The 21,124-nt window shown below is 46.1% G+C and overlaps 2 protein-coding genes across 2 annotated transcripts; one reads left to right on the top strand and one right to left on the bottom strand.

Annotated features, from left to right (window-relative positions):
- Positions 1 to 177: 177 nt before the first annotated feature.
- LOC119317276 (vacuolar-processing enzyme beta-isozyme 1-like) lies at positions 178 to 5,378 on the top strand. Its single transcript, XM_037591703.1, has 9 exons — positions 178 to 604; positions 1,481 to 1,645; positions 3,174 to 3,330; positions 3,410 to 3,495; positions 3,569 to 3,768; positions 4,064 to 4,112; positions 4,188 to 4,394; positions 4,720 to 4,926; positions 5,013 to 5,378. The coding sequence occupies exons 1-9, from the start codon at positions 380 to 382 to the stop codon at positions 5,193 to 5,195; spliced, it is 1,479 nt and encodes a 492-aa protein (XP_037447600.1). The 5' UTR covers positions 178 to 379; the 3' UTR covers positions 5,196 to 5,378.
- Positions 5,379 to 5,415: 37 nt separating this feature from the next.
- LOC119317277 (plasmodesmata-located protein 8-like) lies at positions 5,416 to 7,431 on the bottom strand. The gene is made up of 3 exons (XM_037591704.1): positions 6,622 to 7,431; positions 5,762 to 5,863; positions 5,416 to 5,673 (listed from the first exon to the last, which is right to left on the bottom strand). The coding sequence occupies exons 1-3, from the start codon at positions 7,361 to 7,363 to the stop codon at positions 5,669 to 5,671; spliced, it is 849 nt and encodes a 282-aa protein (XP_037447601.1). The 5' UTR covers positions 7,364 to 7,431; the 3' UTR covers positions 5,416 to 5,668.
- Between the last annotated feature and the right edge of the window lie 13,693 nt (positions 7,432 to 21,124).

Here is a 21,124-nt window from a genome sequence, read left to right as displayed (position 1 = left end):
TTAGAAAGCGTATAGCATGTAACGACTCCGTCTGCCCCCTTCTCTTCTCATCGGTCCATCACGAAGCCTTGCTTATTGGGCCGGCCCGGCCCATGTTTTGAGATTAAGTTGGGCTCTGGTCCATTGTTTCGCTTGGGCTTGTTGACCAGGGGGGAGTAGTAGGGAGACGACGCCGCCGCCGAAAGCCGACGAGCCGCACCACCACCTGGCACCTCGCGCCACACGCGTCCGCTCTCCAGGCTGCTCGACCTCCCTGCATGGCGGCGCTGGCGCCTACTTTACCCCGCACCCTGCGCCGCTCTTCTCGCCCGTACGTTCCGGCTCCCCCGCGCGGTGCTCTTAGGCAGTAGTGCTACTGCGACCTCGCCTGCGCAGACGGATGGCGCCGCGGTGGTGCTTCGCGTTGCTCCTGCTGCTGTGTGCGGCGGCCAGGGCGCGGGCGGGGGCCGACGCCTCGAAGGGGAAGTGGGACCCGGTGATCCGGATGCCGGGGGAGGAGGAGCCCGCCACGGGCGACGAGAGTTCCGAGGAGGAGGACGGCGTCGGGACGAGGTGGGCGGTGCTCGTCGCCGGATCCTCCGGCTACGGAAACTACAGGCACCAGGTGAGCAGCTGACCGCAGTCGGAGATCATCGGCGTGGTGATGCGTGCGTTTGCGAGCGTTGTTGTTGCGTACGTAGTTCAATTTGGCTGGAAACGAGATGAGCGTGACAGCTGAAGGATTGGCGGTTTGTGGAAGTTCTTTTGCGGCAATCAGTGTGCAGTTCTGAATATTGCCGATATTATCCGTGTTCAGATGTTGGAGTTCGCAGATTTGGAGTTTTGCACGTTCAATCTCAATTTTGGGGGTCATGGGTTGATCGGTGATCCGGAAGCTCAAAGCTTAACTCTATTTTTTCCCCAAGTTGTGAAATCAACACAGTTGTTGGTACTCGGCGGCAGGTGCAGAACTTGACAACTCCAAGGTTTTCCTAGATAACTACTACTTAAGAATCACAAGAATCTCCAAATAGTATCCTGCTATCCCCAACTGCAGCTGTCTGTGCTCCAGACAGTGATGTTTTGTTCTGTTTCTTCTCTTGATCTTGTATACTACTGCTAGCTGTTTTCAGGAGAGATTCAGTATTGGTAGCAGCTTCATTCATAATGGGAAAAGGGTTTCTGATTTTTAGTGTTTGGGTAGAAACGAGATAAATTTTGCCACTGAAAAATAATGGTGATGCTGGACAGAATTTAGATGACAAAAGAAATAAGAGCTAGATATTCATTATGTGGATACTTGCACTTTTGATCAGATCACTAGTGCACACTGGAATTTTGGTGCAGCCCTGAAAGTGTGATTGAAACATTTTGCCTGTGGATACAATAATGTGTGCTTACATCTTGCTTTGGTTTGAAACTAGGAGATACCAGCAAGCAGCTATGTTTCCTGGACCATTTGTTGAACTCTTGATTTATTCGTGGTGTGTTGCTGTTGCAGGCCGATATATGCCATGCCTACCAGATATTGAGAAAAGGGGGCGTAAAGGAGGAGAACATCGTGGTTTTTATGTATGATGACATTGCCAACAACCCTCTCAACCCGAGGCCAGGGGTTATCATCAACCACCCAGAGGGCGAAGATGTATATGCTGGCGTTCCAAAGGTATGACTTGGTAGCTTAACTTGGAGTTGAACGTTAGGATCACTAGTCATCAACCAACGCATTTCCATGAGCTAGTTTGTATGATATTATATTAAATTTAATCACGTAGTATATTCAAAATTATTAAATTAAGTAATCCCTCCGTTTCTAAATATAAGCCCTTTTAGAGATTTCAATACAAACTACATACGGATGTATATAGACATATTTTAGAGTGTAGATTCACTTGTTTTGCTCCGTATGTAGTCCATATTGGATTCTCTAATAGGCTTATATCTAGGAGAAATTTAAAATTGCAATGTAGAAATCTCCAAAATAGCATTGCATGTGGGCTAATGTATGCTGTTGTGTGCGTCCATATAACTCAGCCTCAACATTGCGAGTAGCTTATAGCTACTTACATGATGACGGTCTTACCATTATTTTTGTCTCCTGAATCCTGATGGGAATCACTAATATATTCTTGGGGAATAAACAGGCGTGTTGTTAGGCAAATACTTCAATATGTAGGTTGTTCCCTTGTAGTCTATTGGTTTCGCTAATTAAGTTGTTTGGCTTTGTCAATTAGTACCTTTTACAGCACGTATTTTACTTCAACTCAATATTTACCTTTATTTCCAAGTAATTTAATGATTTTTATTACCAAGATATATGATTTGAGTTGCCTTGATTATTACCTACTCAACACTACCTCCTTGCTCATTCGAATCTGAAGTACTTTACTGCGACATCCTGCCTACAAACTGATCATCCTAACATAGGTCATTTTGAATCAAACATTTGTGTAGTCCTATGATTTGTAAATAGAGTTTCAAAGGGGAAAAGCGCAGCAAGTTGCGTCCTGCTGCTATCTTATATTATCACTATGCGCTATGGAGTTCTCTATTGCTTGTGTGCTGGTGGCAATAATCAGCTGGTTCCACTCCACTATCGCTAACGAAAGACTTATCTTCATTGATAATGCTCAAGTTATGCTGGATTTGGAAACAGCGGAATGCTGCCGTCTTCGACGGAGTTAGACTCGACACTGCAATGTTGTTTGGCACTATCCGTGCAGTGATGGGATTGTGGTCTAAGCCAGGGAGACGGTCTTCAGGCCACACTTTCAGTGGAGCGCGGTGCTTAGGTGAATGGCATGTGTTTTGGGCAGTTGCTTAGCCAGCCTCAGCGCCTCAGCCTATGCCCTGGGCCAGCCCTTAGAGCTGCAGTAGCTACAGTATACTAAGGATTCGACCGCCACGCCCCAGGCCGCGGCCTGGGCAGCCTGGGGCCTGGCTATACCCCTGGTTGTGGGGGCTGTGTGTGTTTCGGTGTACTTGTACGACTGCTCTACATAAATTTAACTATCACTGCATCAAGACACAAAAAAGTAGTTCAATATCGGTATGTTCTTTTCGAGCTTCATATGGCTCAATAATTGTGTATAGTAGAAGTACAGAACATATCTATTGCCCTTCTCTCAAGTTTGATGAAGATATCTATTGCCCTTCTCTCAAGTTTGATGAAGATAGCATCATTATAATTTCAGGACTACACTGGAGAGGCAGTTACTGCTAAGAACTTCTATGCAGTTCTCTTGGGCAATAAAACTGCGGTCACTGGAGGGAGTAAGAAGGTCATAGACAGCAAACCAAATGACCATATATTTATCTACTACTCAGATCACGGGGGTCCTGGAGTCCTTGGTGTGTGGAAGTTGTATCCGCTGCTTTGTTGTATTAGTTAGTTTTGTTCATCTTGTGTATTGACCTTTGCAAGTTTCAGGTATGCCCAACCTGCCATATCTGTATGCTGCTGATTTTATCAAGGTCTTGCAAGAAAAACATGCATCCAATACCTATGCAAAAATGGTAAGGCTGCCCATGGTTACTTGTTTGTGCTAACCGTTTCCTGTTTGACCGAAATCAGTGCTATAATTGGCAGGTTATATATGTGGAAGCTTGTGAAAGTGGCAGTATTTTTGAGGGTTTGATGCCTGCAGACCTCAATATTTATGTCACAACAGCATCAAATGCAGAAGAAAGCAGCTGGGGTACATACTGCCCAGGAATGGAACCATCGCCTCCTTCTGAATATATTACCTGCTTAGGTGATCTCTACAGTATTTCTTGGATGGAAGACAGGTATGTAACTTGTAACCTAAATTCACAATGATAGGATTAATTTACAGAGTACCAGTGTTTAGCAGAATATGTTACAATGACCAGCAGCTGATGAGTTATATTTGGTTGCATTACTTTGCACTGCGTAGTACCTCAAGGAGGATTTTGTAACAAGTCATGTCCATTCCTTCCTTTAGTTCCTAAGTACATGACATAGAACCTGCAAATCCGGATTACACAAGCTTGCTGAAGAATCTGTTTGTATATTAAGCATTCACTTAATGACGTGTTTGGTTATCTGCATGCTATTTCACAGTGAGACTAATAATCTGAAGGAGGAGACAATCAAGAAGCAGTACGAAGTGGTGCGGATTTATTTGCCTTTTTACCATTTTCATTTGTAATTGTAAAGATCCTGGTACTGAAAGTTTCATGTGCAGGTAAAGAAGCGAACCTCAGACATGAACAGATATAGTGCCGGTTCGCATGTTATGGAGTATGGCGACAAGACCTTCAAGGATGAGAAGCTTTACCTTTATCAAGGTTTCAATCCTGCAAACACCAACATTACAAACAAGCTATTTTTGCAAGCCCCAAAGGCTGCAATCAACCAAAGAGACGCAGATCTTCTTTTCTTGTGGAGGAGGGTATGTTTTAGTGTTATGTAGTCTTTCAGTTGGTTTGCTAACCTCTTCAACACTAATTGCAGTAATAGACTTCTGTTTCAGAAGGATGATTTACCTGAACTGAGCAGTCTACTGTCTATTGATTTAGAGCTTTTTGTTGCATTTTCCCTTGATATATCAGTTGCTATTTCTTGTTCACAGGAAATTCTCCATTTTAGTTGTACTTGCTACCGAGTTACTTTCATCGGAACCTACAGCACTGTGTCTGCGACTGATTAGTATTTGTGTTTAGTATTGGCCTCTGCCTTATGCCTATGTTAGCTGAAGGTTCTTGGTTTGGTTTCAGTATGAGCTGCTACATGAAAAGTCGAAAGAGAAGACGAACGTTCTGAGGGAGATCAGTGAGACAGTCACCCACAGGAAGCATCTTGACAGCAGCATCGATTTTATTGGGAAGCTTCTATTTGGCTACGAGAATGGACCTTCGGTGCTTCAAGCTGTCAGACCTTCTGGGAAGCCTCTAGTGGACGACTGGGATTGCCTGAAGAGGATGGTGAGTAGGAGACTCTTGTGTTGTGTACACCTGCATAGTTTCAGCTCAGTCCTTCTAATGTTTTGAATCTTGAGCGCCTTCTTCAGGTGCGGATCTTTGAGTCTCATTGCGGATCGCTCACTCAGTACGGTATGAAGCACATGCGAGCTTTCGCAAATATATGCAACAATGGGATTTCTGGCACAACGATGAAGGAAGCAAGCATCGGGGCTTGCGGCGTTCAGAACTCCGCGAGATGGAGCAGCTTGATCCAAGGGTACAGCGCTTGATCAACCAACCGGCTGAGGTGCATGCTAGTATGTTACTTGTCGTCGGCTTATGTGAATATGTAGTATTGTATGGGGCTATTATTAGTAGTGTATCATCTAAATAACCTTGAGGCCGACTATATAAGAATGTGGCCATGTCCGTTGCTTTAGCTGTGTGATGTATATTGTACGTACTAGTATTAATCCTGCATGGTGTGTGGTATGATGAACAATCAAGTAATGCGTTCACAAGCAGGCCTTTCTTTCTTGTCTTAATTATTCAAGAGCAGTTTTCCCCCTCAAAGTAAAATACTGTAGGAAAAACCGAGGCGATACTTCTGAGACAACTTGAAGATCAGTCGACCTATGCAAGTGCGAGTGTCCAGCCAGTAGGAGTCCTTTTGCTGGGTTTTTCCTTGGACTCCTGATGCCATGTCGTCCTGTCCTCTAGTCTCTAATGCTGTAGCTGGAGGTAACCTGGGCCGTGTGGGCTTCTAGCCTGCATTGCATTGGAAAAATGGTTTAAAAGTTTGGTAAAATTAAATAAATAAACTGAAGTTTGGGCTGACATAATCTAGAGGACTTACATGCTTTGCTGAGGAAAGAGATGAACACCACCAGGAGTGCTAGCCCGGCCAAGATGCCAATTATTATAGCCACGGTCCTCCCAAATTCGTCTCCCGAATAGTCTGTCACCAAAGCCAAGCAGATTAATAAGTCCATTCGAAACAAGTGCAGCACTCGCAGAAAAGTGTCTCCTTTGTTCACAAGGAATATAATCAGTAGGCGTAGCTTCTATCATATGATCAGTAAATTTGTACGGAACACGTCGGTGTGTGTAAAGCGCCATGATATGAAAGTCACCCCCCACAACCATGTTTATACCAGTAATCACATCTAATCGTGTTTCGAACCCCACCATTACCTCTCACATCTAACAAAACGCTAGTTTGGAATATATTCCGCTTGTCCTCCTCTTTATCAACTTTTGATTGGAAGTTTACCAGTTCGGAATATATGCTCGTTGCCATTGCCCCATGCCCTCCATATCACCTTTTGACTGATCATCACTAATAATAGTTCTATATAGTGGTCTCCAGTTGCAATTGACGTCTAATTCGCGCATCCGGTGGGGCCACGGTATGCAAGTTCTCTATACATTTTTCACCGTTGTCTAATCTCACAGATTTGAATTCATGTGTTTGTCTCAAACTTCATTGATAAAACAATGTTAAACGTTAGGACTTCTGAAGAAAATCGTTTTTTTGGCTAAAAATAACTTGTCAAGGAAAGTGAGGACTTGTTGTGATCTGTTGAAGCTGAAGATGGTTTTACTCCTCCCCCGCAAAAAGAAAAGAGAAGAAGAAGATGGTTTTACTCCTACGGCGATGCTTAACATAGTTGGCATTGTACCACGCAGACGTATTCCTAAGAAAATAATACGTACCCTGTGAAGAGCGGAAGTCGTGTCCGTTTTGCCAGTACTTGACGTAGCACTGCTCCAGGTAGACGTCGGCGGCCAGCGCGGAGCCGCACGTGCCCTTGAGCTGCACCACCGCCTGCGCCAGGCACGCGGCGCAGTCCGGCGCCGCGATGTCGCCGAGGCACTGCGCCACGCCCTGCACCGTGCCGGAGCCGGTCAGCTTGTACCCCGTCGCGGCCCGCGCCTGCAGCTCCCTGAGCACGGCGTCGCGGCTCTTGAGGAACCCGGCGTCCTCGCTGCTGCCGGAGCTGCACTTGCGGTACGCGACGGTGTTGTCGGCCCGGCCGACGAAGTCGCTGGCGTCGTACCGCACGTAGCAGCCGTCCACCTGCAGCGACGCGGCGTACGAGTTGGCGCACACGGCGCCCAGGCGCGCCACCGCCTCCCGCACGCACGCCACGCACTCGCCGCGGCCGAGGTCGCCGCGGCACTGGTACAGGCCGTACGCGGCCGTGCGGGTCGCCTCCGCCTGGCCGACGCCGCCGCCGGCGGTGAAGCTGTTGTAGGCGGCGCCGGAGGAGGCGGTGGAGGCGATGGAGGCGAGGAGGGAGCCGAGGTTGCTCTCGAAGGCGGTGTCGCGCTCGTACTTGGACGGCGAGCACCCGGCGTAGATGAACGCGCCCGTCGCGGCCTGCGCGAGGCCCGTCGGCGCGGCGTGGAGGTGGAGGAGTAGCGTGATGGCGACGAGGGTGCCGAGCTGAGGCATTGGTGAGGAAGTGGCCTGGACAGTAACAGGGCATGCACACGCGCACGAGCTAGCTTTGGATTTGCAGCTGGGCGCGCGTGCCGTGGATGGCCTTGTGATTGTTGGCAAGAGATGCATATACGTTCGAGGTATGACAATATGGGTGTCTTTAGGGCGTATTTAGATGTGCTTTAGTTATTGCACATCTAAGTGAGTAAATTAAGGATAAAAAGAAAAAGAAAAAAGGGAAATAAAATATTCACACGAATCTTATTATAAGATCAATGACATATGACTTAGATGTGCAATACTTATGACACATCTAGATATGCTTTAGCAAAACTATAACAATATGTCCGGCTGAAACGGTCGGTGTGGTGCCGCTCGTATCAGAGACTCCATTTCTCTCACAATTATTTTCGAACGGAGTACTACTCCCTCCGTCCCAAAATAGATGACCCAACTTTATATTAACTTTATACTAAAATTAGTACAAAGTAGAGTCATCTTTTTGAAACGGAGGGAGTACTTTCCTGCCATTTCTTTTCTTAACACTTACTCCTTTCGTTTCATAATTATTTTTGTCGTGGTTTTACTTCAAAACATGAAGAAAATTATGAAACGAGGGACTAAGGGCATCTCCAATGCGGGACCTGCAAACCTCCCGCAACCATTCAGACTGCGCTATCCGAATCGAGGAAGCTATTCAAAACGGTCTTGTATCGGTCCACGGAACGGTCGGAACACGATTTCTTTCGCAAATTGGAAACAAACGTGGGGAGCTTTGTGGGAGTCTGTACATCCGCCTGGCCAACCAAAGGGCATCACCACTAGTAGAAAAAGGGTCAAATGTTCAGCTCATTAGTCCCGGTTTGTAATTGAGCCGGCACTAATATGATCATTAGTGCTGGTTTCAACGGCTAGCTGGGCCACTACCATTAGTACCGGTTCGTGGCGAATCTTTAGCATCGGTTCGTGCCACGAGCCGGTACTAAAGAGAGTGCTGACAGTATGTTGTCAGTCTGGGGCTCCTTCAACATCTTTAGTATCGGTTCGTGGCACGAACTGGTGCTAAAGGTCGTCCTATATAAACCCTTCGTCCACCGCGAGCGAGCTCTCTTTGTTTTTCCCATTTTTCCTTCCTCTCTGTTCTTCCCCCTCTACCTTGAGCTCATCTCACATTTTGCCCAAATTTTGTCAAGATTTGAAGGCCCCCATCCATTCAAGTGATCACAAAGGTAAGCAACTTTGTCCTTTCATCTCTCGTTGCTAGATTAGCTTTTGCAATGCTTTATATAGTCATTAATTTGTGGGTTTTAGTAATTTGGGAGGAATTATATGTGGTAGTTTATTTGATTTATATGCAATTTGAGCTTAAAATAACTCTTAGTTTGCATATGTAGGTGTGGTTTACTTAGTGCCTTCCCGTCTTCGTCCTAACCACCGTCGATCGTCCGCACCATCTTGTGGCCGGCACCACCTTGTGGGGTAAGCCCTCTTGTTCTTATCTTTTTTATATAAAAAGAATCATGTTTGTGTGATTTAGATATATAGTTACTTGTATAATTATCTTACCCGTATGCCATGGTTTTGATATCCGTCCCCGTCGGTCCTCGTCCGGGTTATGATTCGGATGTGGTATATTTTCTTTTATAACTATTTTGTTGCATTTCGTGTTTATGACAAATTATGCCCATCAAATTGATATAGATATTTTTATCTAGGAGGTATGTGAACCGGAAATTCCAACCGACCCTATTGTCGAGAGGTTAAATTTAGTTGAAAGAGAAAACGAGTATTTGAAAGAAAAATTAAAAAGAATTTAGGGGAAGAAGATGGAATTGGAGTTGCATGTTGCTGATGTTGTCGATGATCACAAGATCAAGATGGAGAAAATGCACTTGAAGATTAGAAAGATTAGGAAATATGCCATTCATAGTGAGGCTTGGTATCATTGTGTTGTTGGATCAATTGTTACCTTAGTTGCGATCTTGATCGCATTTGTTGTTGCATTTAAATTCTTTGGCTAGAGAGCTATTTATATGTTTGCTTTATGAGAATAAGTATTGTATGAACTTTATGTATGAACTTGTATTAATTTGGTCTATTCGGTGTTGTGTAATGAAGATGAGCCGGGAATGGATGTACGATGACCGATGCTCTCTCCAGTTCGTTGAGGGTGTGCATACTTTTCTGATTACGGCTCAGGCAAACAAGCGGGTGGATGGTTTTATGCCTTGTCCATGTGCTGGCTGTAAGAATGATCACAATTATTCTAACGCAAGAACCATTCACATACACCTGTTTGAGTCCGGTTTCATGCCCCACTATATTGTTTGGACCAAGCACAGAGAAAGAGGGGTTATGATGGAAGAAAATGAAGAAGAAGAGGACGACGATAGCTATCTTGGCCATGGGTTCCTTGAATACGATGATACAACAATGGGGGAGAAGTTGAGCCGGCAATGCCGGAAGAAGCTGAACAAGAGGCATCAGATGAGCCAACTGATGATCTAGGTTGGGCCATTGCTGATGCAGAGAGAACTGTGCAAGTGCAAAGGAGAAGAAGAAGTTGCAGCGCATGTTAGAGGAATCACAAGAAATTGTTGTGCCCGAATTGCGAAACTGACAATAAAAAGCTGGGCACCACACTGAAATTACTGTAATGGAAGGCAGATAATGATGTATCTAACAAGGCATTTGGAAAGTTACTGGTAAAGTTAAAGAAGATGCTTCCAAAGAACAACGAATTGCCCGAGAGTACGTATGAAGCAAAGAAGGTTGTCTGCCCTCTAGGGTTAGAGGTGTAGAAGATACATGCATGCCCTAATGACTACATCCTTTACCGCGGTGAGTACGCGGATTTGAACGCGTGCCCAGTATGCGATGCATTGCGCTATAAGATCAGTCGCGATGACCCTAATGATGTCGAGGGCGAGCGCCCCAGGAAGAAGATTCCTGCCAAGGTGATGTTGTATGCTCCTATAATACCACGGTTGAAATGGTTGTTCCTAAACAAAGAGCAGCCAAGGCTATGCGTGGCACAGAGAATACCGTAAGAAATACGGAAAGTTGAGAGTACCCGCTGACGGGTCGCAGTGAAGAAAAATCGAGAGAAAGTACAGGAAGGAGTTTGCAGGTGACGCAAGGAACGTATGGTTTGGTCTAAGCGCAGATGGCATTAATCCTTTTGCGGAGCAGAGTAGCAACCATAGCACCTGGCCTATGACTCTATGTATGTATAACCTTCCTCCTTGGTTGTGCATGAAGCGAAAGTTCATTATGATGCCAGTGCTCATCCAAGGCCTTAAGCAACCCGGCAACGACATTGATGTGTACCTCAGGCCATTAGTTAAAGAACCCTTACAGCTATGGAATGAAACAAGTGTACGTGTGTGGGATGAGCACATGGGGAAGAATTTGACATAAAGGTGTTGCTGTTCGTGACCATCAACATTGGCCTGCTCTCATTAACCTTTCAGGACAGACAAATAAGGGATACCGCGCATGCACGCACTGCTTGGATGATACCGATAGTATATATTTGGATAATTGTAGGAAGAATGTGTACCTGGGACATCGTTGATTTCTTCCGAGCAGGCATCCCGTAAGAAAGAAAGGCAAGCATTTCAAAGGTGAGGCGGATCACCGGACGAAGCCTCGCCACCGTACTGGTGGTGATATACATGATATGGTCAAGGATTTGAAGGTAGTCTTTGGAAAGGGTCTTGGCAGATAACCTGTTCCGAATGACGCTGACGGACGCGCACCCATGTGGAAGAAGAAATCTATATTTTGGGACCTGCCGTATTGGAAAGACCTAAAGGTCCGCTCCGCAATCGACGTGATTCACTTGACGAAGAATCTTTGTGTGACCCTGCTTGGCTTCTTAGGTGTGTATGGGAAGACAAAAGATACACAGGAGGCACGGGAGGACCAGCAATGTATGCACGGAAAAGACGGCATACATCAAGGTCATGCCAGCTACGCTCTTACCAACGAAGAGAAGGAAATCTTTTTTGAATGCCTGCTCAGTATGAAGGTACCGTCTGGCTTCTCGTCGAATATAAAGAGAATAATAAATATGACAGAGAAAAAGTTCCAGAACCTTAAGTCTCATGACTGCCATATGATTATGACGCAACTACTTCCGGTTGTATTGAGGGGGCTTCTACCGGAAAACGTTCGATTAGCCATTGTGAAGCTATGTGCATTCCTCAATGCAATCTCTCATAAGGTAATCGATCCAGAAATTATACCAAGGTTAGAGAATGATTTGGTGCATTGTTTTGTCAGTTTAGAGTTGGTGTTTCCATCATCCTTCTTCAATATCATGACGCACGTCCTAGTTCACCTATGCAAAGAGATTAACGTTCTTGGTCATGTATTTCTACACAATATGTTCCCCTTTGAGAGGTTCATCGAAGTCTTAGAGAAATATGTTCATAACCGTGCTAGGCCAGAAGGAAGCATCTCCAAGGGCCATGAAAATGAGGAGGTCATTGAGTTTTGTATTGACTTTATTCCTGACCTTAAGCCGATTGATGTTCCTAAATCGGGGCATAAGGGCAGACTGGATGGAAAAGGCACGCTAGGAGGGGATCAAATAATATGTATGGACGGGCATTCTCTCACTCAAGCACACTACATAGTTCTACAGAATTCCGCCTTGGTGGCTTCGTATATGGACGAACACAAGAATTTTCTACGCTCCAAACACCCGGAGCAGTCTGATGACTGGATTACACGTGAACAAACGGGGACTTTCGCCGGCTGGTTGCAGACACGTGCCATGCATGACGCGCTATTGAATATGACATGTACTTGTTGTCCCAGTTACCATCTTTGAATGTAATGACGTTCAAAGGGTACGAGATAAATGAGAATACATTTTACACGATCGCCCAAGATAAGAAGAGCACCAACCAAAATAGTGGTGTCCGCTTTGATGCAGCAACCAAGACGGGAAAGGAAACATATTATGGTTACATAGAGGACATATGGGAACTTGACTATGGACGTGGTTTGAAGGTCCCTTTGTTTCGGTGGAAATGGGTGAATATGACACGAGGCGAGGTAACGGAAGACCTGCAGTACGGAATGACAATAGTGGATCTCAACAATCTTGCGTATGAAGACGAACCATTCGTCTTAGCCAATGATGTGGCACAGATTTTCTATGTGAAGGACATGTCCACCAAACCGAGAAAAAGAAAAGATAAAGTAGCGAATGCATCATACGATGAGCCAAAGCGCCACATAGTTCTTTCTAGAAAAAGAAACATGTGCGAGTGGATGACAAAACAGACATGCCAGAAGATTATGAAAAGTTTCATGAAATTGCTCCATTTACCATGAATATTGACCCGAGCATCCAGTTAGATAATGAAGATTGTCCATGGTTACGGCGCAAAGGGACACACGCGAAGAAAAAGTTTCACATGGCCCAAAGATCCCACTCTGGGATGTGATCAGCTTCTCACTGTCATCACTTTCTTCTCTAGTGAGTTTCTAGACTTATATATATGGAAAGTCCCGATTCGAACAAACCGGAGGGAATCTTTGTAATAGTTAGGGTACTTATGTGTTTTGGCATTTGAAACGCGAAGAAATTTTATGTGCAAACAAATTCTTTCATGCATTTACTGATTTTTTCAGCTAAATGATCCTCAAATTGAAAAACACTTCAAATGAACTCTGAAAAGGTTGAAAGCTGGCATGGTATCATAATTTCACCCACATAGCATGTGCAAAAAAGTAGAGAGGGTTACGGCAAAAATTGGATGCACTTCGTATACAAAATGGACAATCTTTTTTGAAGTATCAGGGTTTCGGACAAAAACTCATCTGTTACAAAGGCATTTTATTTTTTAAATAATCTAAGTATTACCAAATTGAATATAATGATAAAACACACTAATATTAAACATAAGAAAAAAGAATCACTGAAAATCTATTTCTAAGGTTAAGTTATTCACAAACTAGTGATCCACACAAATTTCAAAAAATTCAAATTTAAACTATTTAAATTTGAAAACTACCGGCACTAACAGATAGTTTGTAATTTTTTGTACCTAAAGCAAAGATATTCACAAAGAAACTCTAAATACAGCAAAAAACAACTCAGAAATAAATTAAAGAAAATAAATAAAGCAGAAAAGAAAAAGAAAAAGAAAAAACTAAATTAAAAAAGCCCACCTACTGGGCCACAGCGGCCTGCATACGACTAGAAACCCAACCTCTAGTTGGGCCAGGATGCAGGCCCGCTAGCCCAGTAGGCCCACCAGGGCATCACAGCAGAGGTAGGCCCAGAAGGCCTACTTTAGAGAGGAGCTCGAGACAGCAGCGGTGGCGAGGCTTATAAGCAGGTGCGGGCGCCCCTCGGCTAGCGAGGTGGGACTAAACTTCTACGCCCCTCACCTGGCAGCGCACCACCTTTAGTACCGGGTGGTGGCTCCAACCGGTACTAAAGGGGGGGGTCTTTAGTACCGGTTGAAGCCACGACCCGATACTAAAGGGGTGTCGTTCCCGCCGCTTGGCCTGGCCAAATTTGACCTTTAGTACCGGTTGGTGGCTACAACCGGTACTAAAGGTCCCTCCTATATAAACAACACTTGAAAAGATTTCATTCTCCCTTTGTTTCTTCCTATGTTTCTTCATCGACGACGCATCGCCTGCCCCGCTCGATCGACGCCGTCGCCGTCCCCGTCGCGCGCCGTTGTCGTCGGCGCCCCCGTCCCCATCGCTGCCCCCGTATCCATCGCCACCCCCGGCCCGTCCCCGCGTCGCCGCCCCCGTCGTCTCGCCTCGCCGTCGCTGTCGCCCCGCTGTGAGCTCTCCCCCCTCTCCCCCCTCTCCCTCGCCCCCGGCCACCATGGCCGCCCCTCCCCGAGCCCACACACACACACACACATGCATGATGGACACACACACACACACACACATTTTCTTAAGTTAATTAGTATATATGTATTTTTGTATGTTTAATTAGTTTAGATGTTTTAGATTATTATTTTTTCACTAGTATATATGTATGAATGCATGTTAGATGGATATAATTAGTGTTTAATTAGTATGGATTTTTTGTATATAATGTTGTTTTTATATTTTTTAATGGGTGTATAGAAGTTGCTTTCTCTGTTTTTAGTGGTAGATGCTTACTTAGTGTTTCTGTTGCATATCCTAGTATGGAAAAAAATTGCATATAAAAAAGTTGCATAGGAAAAAGTTGACCATATATATATTTGTTAGACAAAGGACTAGGAGAAGTTGCATAGGAAAAAGTTGCTCAAAATTTCCTAATGAAATGACATTGCATATATAGGAATTTTTTTCATAAGAATTTGTTATCGACGTCAACGATGCCCGGCCCGCATCCTCGCCGTCGACCCGTTCGCGACGACATCCTGGTTCAGAGGACCCATGTCCGGGATTGGGCTCCCCCGGGCTAGCACTGGGAGGTGCTACCTTCAAGGGCTCGCCACTTGGTGAGGAACCCGGCCCCGCGTCCCATTGTCGACCCTGAGCTCCTTTGGTAGCGTTCGCGTGGGCCACGTACGGTGCAGAGGGAGCCGGTGTCGGTGTCAAAACCGGCGGATCTCGGGTAGGGGGTCCCGAACTGTGCGTCTAAGGTCGATGGTAACAGGAGATAAGGGACACGATGTTTACCCAAGTTCGGGCCCTCTCTATGGAGGTAATACCCTACGTCCTGCTTGATTGATATTGATGAATACGCCTATTACAAGAGTTGATTTACCTCGAGATAGTAATGGCTAAACCCTAGAGGTCTAGCTTGTGTGGCTATGATAATGAATCTCTTCCTCCAGACTAAGTCCTCCAGTTTATATAAGCACCGGGAGGATCTAGGGTTATGATGACCCACAAGTATAGGGGATCTAACGTAGTCCTTTTGATAAGTAAGAGTGTCGAACCCAATGAGGAGCAGAAGGAAATGATAAGCGGTTTCCAGCAAGGTATTCTCTGCAAGTACTGAAATAAGTGGTAACAGATAGTTTTGTGATAGGATAATTTATAACGAGCAACAAGTAACAAAAGTAAATAAAGTGCAGCAAGGTGGCCCAATCCTTTTTGTAGCAAAGGACAAGCCTGGACAAACTCATATATAGAGAAAAGCGCTCCCGAGGACACATGGGAATATCATCAAGCTAGTTTTCATCACGTTCATATGATTCGCGTTTGGTATTTTGATAATCTAATATGTGGGTGGACCGGTGCTTGGGTACTGTCCTTACCTGGACAAGCATCCCACTTATGATTAACCTCTATTACAAGCATCAGCAACTACAACAAAAGTATTAAGGTAAACCTAACCATAGCATGAAACATATGGATCCAAATCAGCCCCTTACGAAGCAACGCATAAACTAGGGTTTAAGCTTCTGTCACTCTAGCAACCCATCATCTACTTATTACTTCCCAATGCCTTCCTCTAGGCCCAAATAATGGTGAAGTGTTATGTAGTTGACGTTCACATAACACCACTAGAGGAGAGACAACATATATCTCATCAAAATATCAAACGAATACCAAATTCACATGACTACTAATAGCAAGACTTCTCCCATGTCCTCGGGAACAAACGTAACTACTCACAAAGCATAATCATGTTCATAATCAGAGGGGTATTAATATGCATATAGGATCTGAACATATGATCTTCCACCAAATAAACCAACTAGCATCAACTACAAGGAGTAATTAACACTACTAGCAACCCACAGGTACCAATCCCGGACTTGGAGACAAGAATTGGATACAAGATGTTGCTGTTGAAGATGTTGATGGAGATTGCCCTCTCCCGATGTGAGGAGCGTTGGTGATGACGATGGCGATGATTTCCCCCTCCCGGAGGGAAGTTTCCCCGGCAGAACAGCTCCGCCAGAGCCCTAGATTGGTTCCGCCAAGGTTCCGCCTCGTGGCGGCGGAATTTCGTCCGAGGAGATGGCTTATGATTTTTTCCTCATTGAAAGACTTCATATAGCAGAAGATGGACATTGGAGGGCCACCAAGGGGCCCACGAGGTAGGGGGCGCGCCCAGGGGGGTAGGGCGCGCCCCCACCCTTGTGGGCAGGGTGTGGCCCCCCTTGTGAACTTCTTGCACTCAGTATTTTTTATATATTCTGAAAACGTCTTCCGTGGAGTTTCAGGACTTTTGGAGCTGTGCAGAATAGGTCTCTAATATTTGCTCCTTTTCCAGCCCAGAATCCCAGCTGCCGGCATTCTCCCTCTTTATGTAAACCTTGTAAAACAAGAGAGAATGGGCATAAGTATTGTGACATAATGTGTAATAACATCCCATAATGCAATAAATATCAATATAAAAGCATGATGCAAAATGGACGTATCAGGTTACACAAGGTCGGCTACAAAGAAAGGAATCTACATATCTGGTCGCCAAGCTTGTCTTCCACGCCAAGGAGAGTCCTATCCGGACACGGGTACAGTCTTCGGTCTTCGTATCTTCACAGCCCATCAGTCCGGCCCATGGCTAACAGGCCGGACATCCGAGGACCCCTTAGTCCAGGACTCCCTCAGCTGGCCCCGTCGGAGGTGGTGCATCGCCGTGTTAGGGAGGAGGACAAGCACGTCCGTCGCTACATGGCTGCTATGGACGCCAGGTTCTCTAATACCTGGCATGTTCTTTGGGGAGATGACCGGAGCTATGATCCTGTGATGGTTCCTTCTCTTTGGGTGTCCACCGCCCGCGCCTCAGGAACCGTGAGTGGCCTAGATTCTTCTGTAGTATTCAATCTTTATTAGCTAGCTAGCTAGTGATGTATTTGATATATATTATTCAAGACAATGTATTCGAGATTATATATATTATTCAAGACGATGTATTCGAGATTATGTACTATGATTCACTTTTTACTTATTGATTGCATGCATGCATTGTAATTTGAATACTAAGTTGTTTTATATTTCTTCTTGATTAGTTAAATAAAAGCTATGGCGGACAATATCGGCAGAGAGGAAGAAGAGGTCTTGTTCGAGATCATACACTCCCCTCGCGGGCCAGATGATCAGAATGAAGATGATGACAGCTCCCAATATCTGAACAATACCGGGGAGGGTGATGATATGATATTCGGTTGCGATGACCGAATTGATGAAGTCATGAACCATGATGATGATGACGCCGAAAATGATTATGATGACGCTGAAAATGATGATCTGGAAATAACAGAGACCGGCGAGGTATATTTATATATGCAGGCACCTTGTGATCATCACATGTTTTTAATGATTTGAAGATATATTAACGAATCGATCTTTCTTCTTTCAGCCCTCCGGATCGAGCAAATCTTCTACAGGCAGCAGGACAATGCGAGGCCCGGGCAAAAAGCTGAGGATGGCATAAAGTACAACATCAATGCCATCAAAGCTAATGCCGAACCTAGCGCGCCTAAGAACTTTGCGAACAAGTTCATTCGTCAGTGCGGAGTTCTTATGAGGGACCAACTCCCGATCTCCATTCAAGAATGGAAAGAGCCAACAAAGAAACATCCAGATCTTACTTGGGTCGACGACAGAGCAAAATCAATGCTTTGGGAATCTCTCATGGAACATTTCACCCTACTAGATCATTTCACTGATGTAGATGTGCAGAAAGTCAAGGATGCTGCTCTTAGGAAGATGGCAATTGCAATCAACACCCACAAGAAAAAAATATGGACCAAGTACGTCGAAGGAGGAAAGAAGACTACAGAATTCAAGGGAACACTGGAGAAGCAAAGATAACACTGGCCCGCTTTCGTGAAATTCAAGGAATCATAATTATCTAAGGAACGGTCGAGAAAAAACAAGACCAATGCCGCAAAAAAAGTAGTTCCATAGGTTGTGGCCAGGTGTCTACGCGGTGGCAATGCCTAAGTGGGATAAGTATGAGCAAGAGATGCAGGCTGCATAGGTCACTCCAGTTACATTGAGCTGGGCCCCCAGGTGCAGAACTTAGTTCTATGCGCATGGGGGGGGGCGTTGGACCCGAATACAGGCCAGGTTTCGAAGAAGGCATGTCTTAAAGGAGCCAAAGATAAGTTACTTGATGCAATAGAAGATGCTCGAAAGGGGTGTTCACGCCCAGCAGAGAGAACGACGAGCTTACGCAAGCCCTGGGAAATCCTGAACACCCGGGAAGAACATGAGGCAAGGGCGTTGTTCCGTGGTATGAGGGCTTTTCGGACTGGAACGCCGACTACAGAAGTCGTGCGAGAAGGAAGATGGAGGAGGAGAAGAAGAGGAAGCTGGAGGAGGAGCAGAGGAAGTTGGAGGAAGAGCAGAGGAAGCAGGAAGCAGAAGCCTTTAAGGCCTAGAATCAGCGCACGCGGACTTGGCACTCAAATTCCAGCGGCAGCAGCAGCAGATCGACTCACTTAGCCAGGAAAGGGGTCTCAGCAGCGGCAGGAGCTAGCGGATAATCCAGCACTGGATAGCACCGTCCCATCCATGCCGAGAAGCAGTGTGGGTTCCGCCCCGGACGACGCACTGCTCGATAGATACCCTGTGGATGACATCATGGAGAACACTAACCATGAGCTACACTTCAAAATGAAGAACATACCCATGAAGGTGGCGGACGCCATTGCTTATACAAGTTCCCCCGAAGAAACCTTCCATTGCAACCCGATTCCAGCTGGCTATGCTCGTGTCTAGGTTGATGAAGTGGTGGACCAATATTTGGGGCTAGAGCTTGACATTCCTGGATGTGATGAGGAGCACACACTGGGAGAGGCCAAACATCGTATCATCCTATGGAGAAAGGACTGCATCATCTTTCCAAGGCCACCGACACCGCATCAGCCGACTCCTCCTCGAAGTCCGCCACCGCGTCAGCAGACTCCCGCTCCTCCAAGTCCACCAACGCATCAGGCCACTCCTCCTCCTCCAAGTCCGGCACAGCATCAGGCCACTCCTCCTGCTTCAAGTCTGGCACAACGTCAGGGCACTCCTCCTGCTTCAAGTTTGACACCGCGTCAGGCCACTCCTCATGCTTCAAGTCCAGCACAACATCATGCCACTCCTCCTACTCCAACTCGGCCACGTCATCCGTCTCTAGAGCCTCGGCAATCGCGGAAGAGAGCCGCCGCAGCTATGGTGCGTAGCGGTACGAGTCGAGGTAGTACAGGAGGTACAGGCGGAGGCAAGCGATTTCAATATGGTCCAAGCCTCACTCCTCTTCCTCTGAGGCATTACGACATGACCGAGGAGCAAAACATAGCCATAGTGAAGGCCCAAGTGGACGTCCATTTTGGACTGAAACCGGCACCGCCGCCAAGGGAGAAAGTGCCAGAGAAAAAGTTTGACCACTTTATTCGTATGGCTAACCACCAGCTCCCAAGCTTGTTGACTCGGACTATGAGCGCCAAATCAGGAAGGCACGTTGAGCATGACTACAGAAGTAGTCGAGCTCGAGCTCGAGCCAAGCAGCTGGCAGAAAATGCGGGAAAATCGTTCCCCAACTGGGAGAACAGGCGGCGCAATCGATCCCCCCGCTTGTTGTGCCAACACATGAGAGTACCGGCGCCCCATGTGGGCAAACCGTTCCCCAGCTGGGCAATCAGCTGGTAATAACCGATGAGTATAGAAGCCAGGCTAAAATGCTTGGTATCACTGTTGGACAACTCCTTGAGATTGAACCCATGTCTCCGCTTAGAGAGGAGGACATAAAACGGAAAGATATCCACGGCGAACCTTTGGTCGAGCCTGAGGAGGTCAAGAAACTCCCAAGGAGAATGTATGAATTGCATGATTGGTACATGAAAATTACCAAGAGTTCCAATCGAGAGTCCCTCATGGTGAAAGTCAAGGAGGAGCATTACTTTCATGGGCTAGCTATCTCTGTTGAGTATTCAGAACTATTTCAGCTATTCAATCAAGATGCACTCGACAAATCTATCGTCAGTTGCTATTGTCTGTAAGTGATTTCTTTCTGTAATTTAAGTCTCAAGCTAGCTGTAGTGCTCATTGATCGATCATTACCTGTAACTATCCTCACTATATTCTTTTTTATGGTATTATGTAGGATGAAGATGTATGAAATGAAAAAAACTAGACGCTATGGCATTGGGTTCATTGACCCAAATACCTGTTGGGGAACGTAGTAATTTCAAAAAAATTCCTACGCACACGCAAGATCATGGTGATGCATAGCAACAAGAGGGGAGAGTGTTGTCCACGTACCCTCGTAGACCGAAAGCGGAAGTGTTAGCACAACGCGGTTGATGTAGTCGTACGTCTTCACGATCCGACCGATCAAGTACGAACGCACGGCACCTCCGAGTTCTGCACACGTTCAACTTGATGACGTTCCTCGAACTCCGATCCAGCCGAGTGTTGAGGGAGAGTTTCGTCAGCACGACGGCGTGGTGACGATGATGATGTTCTACCGACGCAGGGCTTCGCCTAAGCATCGTACGATATGATCGAGGTGGATTATGGTGGAGGGGGGGCACCGCACACGGCTAAGAGATCAAGAGATCAATTGTTGTGTCTTTGGGGTGCCCCTGCCCCCGTATATAAAGGAGTGGAGGAGGGGGAGGGCCGGCCCTCTCTATGGCGCGCCCTAGGGGAGTCCTACTCCCACCGGGACTAGGATTCCCCCTTTCCTAGTAGAACTAGGAGCCCTTCCAAGTAGTAGGAGTAGGAGGGAAGGAAAGGGAAGGGAAAAGGAGAAGGAAGGAAGGGGGCGCCCCCCTCCCTAGTCCAATTCGGACCAGCCCATGGGGAGGGGTGCGGCCACCCTTTGAGGCCTTTCTCTCCTTT

Source organism: Triticum dicoccoides, chromosome 6A, assembly GCF_002162155.2.
Source record: "Triticum dicoccoides isolate Atlit2015 ecotype Zavitan chromosome 6A, WEW_v2.0, whole genome shotgun sequence".
In the NCBI taxonomy this organism is placed as follows: Eukaryota; Viridiplantae; Streptophyta; class Magnoliopsida; order Poales; family Poaceae; genus Triticum; species Triticum dicoccoides.
This window is presented reverse-complemented; position numbering and strand designations above follow the sequence as displayed.

Coding starts and splice junctions, on each gene's coding strand:
- LOC119317277 (XM_037591704.1), bottom strand. CDS start 7,363: ATGCCTCAGCTCGGCACCCTCGTCGCCATCACGCTACTCCTCCACCTC. Junction 5,864..6,621: donor CGACTTCCGCTCTTCACAGG/GTACGTATTATT, acceptor CTTTGGTGACAG/ACTATTCGGGAGACGAATTT.
- LOC119317276 (XM_037591703.1), top strand. CDS start 380: ATGGCGCCGCGGTGGTGCTTCGCGTTGCTCCTGCTGCTGTGTGCGGCG. Junction 3,769..4,063: donor ATTTCTTGGATGGAAGACAG/GTATGTAACTTG, acceptor GCTATTTCACAG/TGAGACTAATAATCTGAAGG. Junction 4,927..5,012: donor GGGATTGCCTGAAGAGGATG/GTGAGTAGGAGA, acceptor CGCCTTCTTCAG/GTGCGGATCTTTGAGTCTCA.